The sequence below is a fragment of the Tursiops truncatus genome, chromosome 15 (assembly GCF_011762595.2).
Source record: "Tursiops truncatus isolate mTurTru1 chromosome 15, mTurTru1.mat.Y, whole genome shotgun sequence".
Taxonomy (NCBI): domain Eukaryota; kingdom Metazoa; phylum Chordata; class Mammalia; order Artiodactyla; family Delphinidae; genus Tursiops; species Tursiops truncatus.
The window spans coordinates 37,175,539-37,185,991 of NC_047048.1; the positions used below are offsets into that span (position 1 = coordinate 37,175,539).

Consider the following 10,453-nt stretch of genomic DNA (forward strand, 5'->3'; position numbering starts at 1 on the left):
GCCCCTCGGTCCCCAAGTCTCGGCGGGGATGCAGGGACAGAGGCCGGTGGGGCTGGGGAAGGACTTGGAAACACAAAGGAAACTCTTACCTCAGTGGTTCTGGAGCCTCACCTGACGTGGAAACCGGTTCTAGAGGATTAACGTCAAAGTATGTCTGTGTGTGTGAGTGCACACACATGTGCATGAGTGTATCTGTGCCTGTGTGTGCAACAATTCAAATCTTCAATCTGTAAACACAAACACCTCCAACTTTGCAAAGCCAACAAAACAATTTTCAGCAACTGTGGAAGACAAAGTGTTAATGCAGTCATTTCATTGAATACCTTAAAATGACGAAAAGAAACCGAGGACTCCAAGAGCCTCGCTAACAAGGAGAAGCAGAGCTGCTGGAGGAAATGATCTGTTAGACAAACACAGGGAGTGTTCACCTCCCCTCACCCCAGGAATGAGATAAATGCAATCTGCAAAATGAAACAGCAAAAGGATGCTACTCATTACAAGAATTTCAAATGCTGAATGTGGATGATGCCTTTTTGCCCACAGTGTAGTGTATGATACATTGATTTGATTATGTTTTGTGTATTACATGTATTACACTATGTGTCTTGTATCATGTTTACATTATTACGCTTCGACACGATATATTACGTCTCACATTTGTATCCAGTGTGTTTCACATTGTGTCACGGTGTTGGATTCAAAGAAAACCAGAGCAACAGGGGAAAAGAGACCCCAGTACAGAACTGGGCGCCATTCCGAAGAAAGCAGGGACAAGTGGGGATTGTAGCCAAGGAGCAAGGGGTTGGTGGTCAGAGAATTTCCAAGAGGAGACAGCAGGTCTGGGGGAATTCTGTTTAAACCACCCTAAAGAGGCTTCTACTGACACATCCCAGGGAGATGAAACCTAGGGCGGGGAGAGAGGGGTTTTGATCAGATATCAAGGGAGATTGGGTACCAAGGGCAGGGGTTCTTGCTAAACCAACTCAGCAGAGTTCTTGGTAAAATGGGAGATAACCAGGAAGGGCACAGTTGGGCCCAGGAGAAGGTTCAGGAGCCTGACTAAAGTTTGATCAAGCAAAGAATCTCTGTCATTGGCAGTTATGAGGGGAGTGCTGTGATGTGCACGGGTAGGAGGAGACAGGGGAACAGCCTTTCTGAAAATGATGTAGCAACGCCCCCGGGGGTTGTCCGGGAATTTGCTCCAGAACACAATCACCAATAAGGAGACGGTGCTAGAATGCAGATCGAAAAGCAGCCTTGTTCATAAGTAGGAACACACTCCCAATAAAAGCCAGATGGGAGATAGGGGAAACAGGCGTGACTGTGAGATGAAATGAGACAATCGTGGGGGGTGCAGTCCTCTGGGGACTGAGATCTGACAATAGCAGGGGACGGCTGTTCCCTTTAGGAGATGTGTGCTCTATACAAGCCAGCATGCAGAGAAGTGGGCCTGGGTGCAAGGGGCAGGGCAGGGCCATCCCCACAGCAAGGCAGATGCTCAGGGCCCAGGGACCCACAGAGAGGGTGGCTGCACCTGGCTGGGCCCTGGACCCTTTCCTCTCCCTCAGCGACACCCACAGCCAGAAACACAGCGACGACCACATCTGCTTTTCATGATCTTTAATGAGCGTTAGTGCCCACTGTCCGCTCCCTGGGCTCGGGGCAGGGGCGTCAACAGGGGGTGCTCAGGGCAGGGGGCCAGGGAAGGTGGGGAAGGATGCCGCCTCAGCAGGAAGCAGCGGTGTGGGGACAGGAGGGGACTGGCTTCTCCGCTGACCCAGGTGGCAACCCTGGGGACCTGGCTCAGGGCTCCTCGGGGACGTACTGGTGGATCCAGTCCAAGTAGTGCGTGATGCGGGTGTAGATGCCTGGCCGGTTGGGCTGAGCACAGCCGTCGTCCCAGCTGACCACACCCGCCTGCAGCCAGGTGCCATTCACCTTGCAGACCAGGGGCCCTCCGGAGTCGCCCTGGGGAGGGGAGGGGTCAGCGGTGGCTGTGAGGCCTGGGCGGCTGGGGGCTGCAGGGGGACGCGAGACCCACCTGGCAGGAGTCCCTCTTGCTATTCCCGGCACAGAGCATGTCGTCCCGGACGATCGGGATGTTGTTCCCTGTGTACAGGCCAGTGTGGTATTTCATGTCACAGATGCTGTTTTCCACGACGGGGACCTTCACCTGCTTCAGGGGAAATGGCGGTGGCAGGGGTTCTGGGGGTGAGAGGAGAGGAAGGATGCTGCATCAGGAGAGTGTGGGATCACCGCCCTGAGCCGGCCGGTTGGGACCCTGTTCCCCAGAGGAAACCCCAGGTGGTGGAGCCGCGATGTGCCCAAGTCCCCCTCCAGCGGTCCCTGACACTCACGTCCCCTGTGCAAGTTGCCCCAGCCTGTCACCCAGCACCGAGTCCCCGGGCGAAAGGTCTCGGAGGCAGGGGGCAGGGTGACCGGATGGACGTGGCTGGAGATGTTCACGGGGTCCCCAAGCTCCAGCAGGGCGATGTCCGCCCCGTTCTCAACTATGTAGTAGTTGGGGTGGGGGATGACCCTTCTGATGGGCAACAGCTCGTCCTGGTAATAGAGGTGCTGCTCCCGCAGCTGCACCCTGAGGACTGTGGGGTCTTGGACTTGCCTGGGGAGAGAGAGGGCCACCTACTCAGGGGCTGAGCCACCTCCGGGACACCCAGGAGCGTGAGTAGAGCCCCAGGCCCACCCCTACCCGCCAGGCCCTGTGGAGACTCACGGTCCGACGCAGTGGGCCGCGGTCAGCACCCACCAGGGGTGGATCAGGGAGCCCCCGCAGATGTGTTTCCAGTACTGGGTGCTGAATCTCAGGCTCACCTGCCAGGGCCACTTGCTCCCAGGGGCCTCCCGTCCCCCTACGATGCCTGCTCGCTGCAGGGCCTGGTCTGCGGCTGGGGCGGGCAGGAAGTGCCTTCAGGACACGACACGACCCAGCCATCGGGCTCAGCCCTTCCCTGTGCCAGCACCACCCTGGGCTTCTCTGAATCCACCCACCCATCCCTGGGCTTGTGGGGGGTGGGGTGAGGGGACAGAGACAGAACGGGCCCAGGGTCAGGACTCACCAGCGGCCGCATGGACCAGGCTCACCAGGAGGGTCAGCGCCAGCACCAGCAGATGGAGCATCTGGAAGGAGCGCGGAGGGGCAGCTGGAGCTTGGCTGGGGGTCTGTGGGGTTTGGGTTCTGTGGGGTGGGGTGTGTGTGGGGTGCGGGGTCTGCAGGCTGTGGGGTCTGCAGGGTATGGGGTGCAGGGTGTGGGGTGGAGGTGGAGTCGGGGCCCCTGGTGATCAGGGGCTCTGTCCAGGCCAGGGGGTCTGGGGCCTCAGTGCTCCGGATCTGAGGCTCGGCCACCCTGCTCCACAGTGACACCCAGATGTTGGGGTCCCGCTGGGGGTTCTCACCTCGGTGGGTCCAGCTGCTTTTGCCCAGCCCTCTCTCCCTGCCTCTTATCCTCACAGAGCAGGACAGGGTCAGGGGAGGGATGCTGGTCATCCAATCCAGAGGGAGGAAGTGGATGACTCAGACTCAGTGCCTGAGTCCCTCTGGCCAGGAAGGGGCCCTGCCACACATCCCTGCCCCCCACCCTGCGATGGCAGAACCGATTCCTCAGTGAGGTCAAATAACGTCCATCTCTGGGTGTTATCTGAGCAGTTAACTCTGCCATCAGTGGAAACTTATTATCTGGGGATCTGAGTGCCATCCGCAGAGGGAAGTGAGGGGGAGATGACAGGAGAGGCCAGTGCCAGCCTTCGCTGGACACTCCCCACCAGGCCCACCACCCCTGTCCCCGGTCCTGCAGTGCCAAGGCGACCACTGTACTTGTCCGTCCATCCGCCCCACCTCCTTACTCTCCCCTGAGCCTGCTGGTCACCTTTGGCTTCCAGCCCACTGCCCCACCTCAGGCCTCCCTCTAGCAGACGGTGCTCACTTATTCTCTCAACAAACTGGTCCCAGCGCCTCCAGGTGCTGCATCCGGGTCCCATGCACCGGATTGATGGAGATGGGACCCTAGGAGACCACGGTGGAGGAGGCAGGGACAACAGGTGACACCCTGGTGCCCAGGGCCCGCCAGGGGACTTGGCGGGGCTTAGGGAGCACAGAGGGCCGCACCTCCAAGGAAGGCTCTGATTGGCTCAGCCCTGGGAAGCAGACCAATCAGCAGCTCGAGGATGTGATTGCTCTGACTGGCTAACATTGGACCAACACCTGGCCAGACCGAAGCGGGTGGGAGGGGGCTAGGTGATGGGAAGGAGTTAACAGATCCCACATGGGTCCCCCTGAAGACCCTCTCAGGTGAGTATCCTTAGTACACAAGGACCACCTCCTCACGCTTGCAACCCAGTAATAACAAAAAGTTTAAGTCCCTCATATAAAATCAGTAATAACCAAATAAATAAACAATTCATTGAAGAAATGTAAATGACCATGTGCACATTAGAAAGATTTCACCTAGTTAATAACGAAAATGCAATATAAACTGAGCGATCATCTTGGGGGTCACGTTTGCAAGGTTTCTGAGAGGCAGTTCCCTGTGTTGCAAGGTTGTGTCCCACGTGTCCCACGGGCTTGGGAAGGGATGCTGTTGACAAGTGGTGTCGTCAAGGGCCTTAAAACAAGTGATCTCTTGACCTTACTGTGGATTTCTAACTGTGGAATGAGTGAGTGACAAGTGAAGGCCATGGGTGCATTCAGCTCCAGGGTAGCCCATGGGGAGGTCTCTGGCTGAGGCTGTGGTCTTTGCGGCCAGACAAGGGGGTCCTGCTTCCCCAGGCGTCGCAAGCCACTGGCCTGAGGTGGGACCTGAAGTGAGAAGGGTCAGGGGGAGGACTCCCAGGGAGGAGCCTGGGAGATGCCCAGAGAGCCTCAGCCAGCCAGGGACAGGGGTACCCAGAGGAAAGTGGGGCTGGGCCACCCTTGGTGGGTGGGCTGCTGCCCTGGGGAGGAGGGACCTGGGGGGTGGGCCTCCCCAGGGGTGGGCTCTGGGGGTGACAGGGGGAGCATGGAGGAGATCAGAGTTGGGGGCATGTGTGTGTGTGGGGGGGACTGTCTTCTGCAGCCCTGGTGACAGCCGAGTAAAGGAAAGACCTATCCACCGAGGACATGGCCTGTGTCCCATGGCACTCATCTTCCAGGACAGGCACAGCCACCCTGCCAGCCATCTCAGAGAGAGAGATGCTCCTGTCCCTGGACTGTTGGCCCATATTCTCCAAACTACCTGGAGTTCAGGGTCCCTGTAACATCTGGGACAGTGTGAACAGAAGGACAGAGGACACAGCCAGCGCAGGACCCTCAGGGTCTCCACCAGGCATGCTCCAAGCGCTGTTCTCGTGAAAAGAAGAGATGAAGAGGCTCTGCTGTGTTGGGAGGGGAGTTCGTTCCGTGTGAGGGTAACGTGTGCTCCAGGCCGTCTCCACCTTTCCGAATCCAGCCCAGTGAGGTCAGTAAGGATCCTCCACCCAGGATACCTGCTTCCGGCCAAGATGGGGTTACAGGGGACATGTGCAACCCCCCCACTGTAGGCAGCTAGACACTGGGGAAAGTACACGAAATAGTGGTTTCAGACATTGGGCAAGGGGCAGCGTGGGACTGCCCCTGAGAGAAGGGCAAAGGGTGAGGCGAGAGCCACAGTGACCACAGTGCACCTGGAGGCAGCTGTGAGGGGGTGGGGAGCCCCAGGCAGCCAGAACTCGTGAGGCCGCGAGCCAGGGAGGAGACACCTGCACACAGTGAGTTCCAGAGGCCCCCGGAGGGGTCCCCTGGGGTCCTGCCAGTGCTTGAGAGGAAAGCATCAACACCAGGAACAAGGTCAGGGACAAGAACCATCTGAGGGGAGCAGGCAGAGGATTCTGGGAGCTCACACAGGCCTGGGAACGTCTCATGGTCCCCCAGCTGATTGGAGAAACCTTGTGATACCCGGCTCTGGCCAAGTCCCATCAACTTAGCAGTGCAGTGAAGTTAGCACAAGAGGGACCGCTTCTCCAGACCCACCCTGACAAAGTTGACGAGCAAGGCTCAGAAGGATCTGGCAGATTCCAAATGACTTAATGGCATTTAGGAACACAGCCCCAAACGTTTGAAGTAACATAGCAAAATCCAGCCACCAACCATAGAGTGTGCACAAGGTCTGGCGTCCAATCAAACACTACTAGGCACGGTCACAAAAAGATGAATTCTGTATGACTCTCCTTGCATGAGGTCCTTAGAGATGTCAAATTCATAGAGACAGAAAGTAGAAAGTTGGGTGCCAGGGCTTGGGAATGGGGAGGGGGGTTGTTTAGTGGGGATGGAGTTTCAGTTTTACAAGATGAAAAGAGTTCTGGAGATTGGTTTACCACAATGTGAATGTACTTTACTGAACTGTACACTGAAAAATGGTTAAGATGGTCAAGTTTACGTTATACGTATTTTGACACAATTTAAAAAAATAAGTTTTAAAAAATTACCAGGCATGAAAAGAAATTTTAAGAAAAGATGACCTATAACCAGAAAAAAAGTCAGTCACTCTAAACAGATCCAGAAATGATGGCGTTCACAGGCAGGGATGCTGAAAGAGCTGTTACAAGTATGTTCAGGTAGAGGAAACATGAGTGTGATGAGAAAAATGGAAGCTGTAAAAAGACCTGAATGAAACATCTAGACACAAACGATAAAATCTCTACATTGAAAACAATACATCCTAGATGGAGTTATTGACGGATTACACACAGAGGAAAAGAACAGTAAAATTGAAGACATACTAATAGAAACCATCCAAAATGAAGCACAGAGAGAAAAAGCCAGGAAAAAATTAACAGAATCACCTGGGAGTATTGAACAGTCTCTCATAAATTATCTGGGGCCCCAGAAGGAGAGGAGGAGGAATAAACTAAAATGATATTTGGGGAATTAATGGCCCTGAACTTTCCATATTTGGTGAAACTATAACCAGAGATCTAACCATCTCAATGAATCCCAAATAGAATAAACCTAAAGAAAAACATGCCAAAGCACGTCGTGTATTGCTGAAAGCCAGTGAGAGAGAGAGAAGATTAAAAACATCCCCAGGAGGAAAAACACAGTACACAGAAACAAAGACAGGGGACTTCCCTGGTGGCGCAGTGGTTAAGAATCCGCCTGTCAATGCAGGGGACACGGGTTTGATCCCTGGTGTGGGAAGATCCCACATGATGCAGAGCAGCTAAGCCTGTGCACCACAACTACTGAGCCTGCGCTCTAGAGCCCACAAGCCACAACTACTGAGCCCACGTGCTCTGCAGCAAAAGAAGCCACCGCAATGAGAAGCCTACACACTGCAACGAAGAGTAGGCCCCGCTCGTCGCAACTAGAGAAAGCCTGTGAGCATCAACGAAGACCCAAAGTAGCCAAAAAAAAAAAAAAAAAAAATCTGAGGGGGAGTCATCGTTAAATCAGTAAAAAAAAAAAAAAAAGAAAAGAGAAAAAGAGACTATGTACATTGAGTTATTTAACCAGAGTAAATATCGTTCACAAAAGGAATGTGAAACAAAGTTTTTCAGTCAAACAATGGCCGAGAGACTCTATTGCCAGTGTACCTGCACTTCGAGCAATGTAAAAGGATGTTCTGGAGACAGTAGGATGTGATAGCAGAGGAAAACTCTACAGCTGGACAAAGTAAGAGAAGCTCTGGAAATGGAAATGCCTGAATAAGAAGATTTTTTTTTCTCATTTAAAAAACATTTAAAGGATAAAAGTTACTATTTTAAAGCAACAACTGACACAGTGTACCGTGTGGTTTATAGCCTACTTGGAGGTAAAGTATGTGACCACAGTAACACAAAAGATCTGCAGACATTTAAAGCCTATTGTTATGAAGCGAAGTTGTATGTGAAGTTGTATAATCATTTAAAAGTAACTAAAATTTTATTTTTTAGAGCAGTTTTAGGTTTACAGACAGTTGAGCAGAGAGTACAGAGTTCCGATACACCCGCCCCCCACAATTTTCCCATCATGAACATCTTGTGTTAGTGAGGTATATTGTTATCATTGATGAGTTGGTATTTTTTAAATATTTACTTTATTTACTTATTTAGGCTGTGCCAGGTCTTACTTACGGCATGCGGGGTCTTTAGTTGTGGCATGCGAACTCTTAGCTGTGGCTTGTGGGATCTAGTTCCCGACCAGGGAAACTTGGGCCCCCTGCGTTGGGAGCACAGAGTCTTACCCACTGGACCACCAGGGAAGTCAGTCCTGATGAGTCAGTATTGATACATTATTATTAACTAACATCCACAGTAGGCATTAGGGTTCGCTCTTGGTGTTGTATATTTTATGGGTTTTGACAAACGCATAATGACATGTGTCCACCATTACAGTATCATACAGAAGCGTTTCACTGCACTAAAAAATCATCTGTGCTCCCCCAATTCATCTTTCTCTCCTGAACCCTTTGCAACCCCTGATCTTTTTATTGTCTCCATAGTTTTGCCTTTTCCAGAATGTCTTAGAGTTGGAATCATATGTATGCAGTCTTTTCAGATGGGCTCCATTCACTAAGCAGTATACATTTAAGGTCTTTTCATGGCTTGAAAGTGCATTTCTTTTTTATTTTTGAATTTTATTTTATTTTTTATACAGCAGGTTCTTGTTAGTCAATATATGTCAATCCCAATCTCCCAATTCATCCCACCGCGACCACCACCCCCCGCATTTCTTTTTATCACTGAATATTCCACTGTCGAGATGGTCCACAATTTGCTTATCCATTCACCTACTGAAGACCCTTTGGTTGCTTCCAGTTTTTGGCAATTATGAATAAACCTGCTATAAACATCTGTGTGCAGGTTTTTGTGTGGACATAATTTTTCAACTCACTTGCGAAAATGAATACCTAGGAGCGTGATTGCTGGATCATAGGGTGAGAAACTGCTAAACTGTCTTCCAGAGTAGCTGTTCCATTTTGCATTCCCACCAGTAATGAACAAGAGTTCCTGTTGCTTCACATCCTCGCCAGTGTTTGGTGTTGTCAGTGTTTTTGATTTTTAGCCATCCTAATAGGTGTGTAGTGGTAGCTCATTGTTGCTTTAATTTGCAGTTTCTTAATGACGTATGATGTTGAGCATCTTTTCATGTGCTCATTTGCCATCTCTGTATCTCCTTTGGTGAGGTGTCTGCTTAGGTTTTTTGCCTATTTTTGTATTTGGATTGCCTGCTTTGTTATTGTTGAGTTTTAAGAATTCTTTGTATATTTGGATAACAGTCCTTTATGTGATTCATGTTTTGCAAAGATTTTCTCCCATTCTGTGGCTTGTCTTTTCATTCTTATAATTGTGTCTCTTACAGAGCAGAAGTTTATAATTTTTATGAAGTCCAACTTATCCATTTTTTTCCTTCATGGATCTTGCCTTTGGTATTGTATCTTAAAACTCATCACCAAACCCGAGGTCATCTAGATTTTTCTCCTATGTTATCTTCTAGAAGTTTTATATTTTTCATTTCACATTTAGGTCTATGATCCATTTTGAATTAATTTTGGTGGAAGGTCAGTGTTAAGATTCATTTTTTGCATGTGGACGAGCAATGTTGAGCACCATTTGTTGAAAAGCTTGTCTTTTCTCCATTGAATTGCCTTTGCTCCTTTGTCAAAGATCAGATGACTGTTCTATATGAGTCATTTTGGGGCTCTCTATCCTATTCCATTGATCTATTTGTCTATTCTCTCATCAATATTATCATAGCTTTATAGTAAGTCTTGAAGTTGGGTAGTGTCCGTCCTTTAACTTTGTTCTTTTTCTTCAATATCATGTTGGCTATTTCGTGTCTTTTGCTTTTCCATGTAAACTTTATTTATTTATATTTTTAAACTTTTTTAAAAAATTTATTTAACTTATTTTATTTTTGGCTGCATTGGGTCTTCATTGCTGCACGTGGGTTTTCTCTAGTTACGGCGAGTGGGGGCTACTCTTTGTTGCAGTGCATGGGCTTCTCATTGCGGTGGTTTCTCTTGTTGAGGAGCATGGGCTCTAGGCGCGCAGGCTTCAGTAGTTGTGGCTCACTGGCTCTAGAGCACAGGCTCAGTAGTTGTGGCGTACAGGCTTAGTTGCTCCACGGCATGTGAGATCTTCCCGGACCAGGGCTCGAACCCATGCCCCCTGCATTGGCAGGCGGATTCTTAACGACTGCGCCACCAGGGAAGCCTCCACGTAAACTTTAGAATCAGTCTGTTAACATTCACAAAATAGCTTGTTGGGATTTGGATTGGCATTGTGCTGGACCTATGATCAAGTTGGGAATGTTCGGCATCTTAATAACACTGTCTTCCTATCCATGAACATGGATATCTCTCCATTTATTTAGACTCCTGATTTCTTTCATCAGAACTGTGTTGTTTTCCTCATATAGATCTTGTACATACTTTGTTAGAATATTCCTAAGCACTTAATTTTGGGGAGTGTTAATGTAAATGGCATTGTGTTTTTAATTTCA

General features: G+C 50.2%; 1 protein-coding gene across 1 annotated transcript; it reads right to left on the reverse strand.

Moving 5' to 3' along the window:
* Positions 1-1,610: 1,610 nt before the first annotated feature.
* On the reverse strand, positions 1,611-3,250 carry LOC117308097 (tryptase-2-like). Its single transcript, XM_033839859.2, has 5 exons — positions 3,078-3,250; positions 2,735-2,906; positions 2,358-2,623; positions 2,042-2,205; positions 1,611-1,968 (listed from the first exon to the last, which is right to left on the reverse strand). The coding sequence occupies exons 1-5, from the start codon at positions 3,136-3,138 to the stop codon at positions 1,804-1,806; spliced, it is 828 nt and encodes a 275-aa protein (XP_033695750.1). The 5' UTR covers positions 3,139-3,250; the 3' UTR covers positions 1,611-1,803.
* Positions 3,251-10,453: the final 7,203 nt, after the last annotated feature.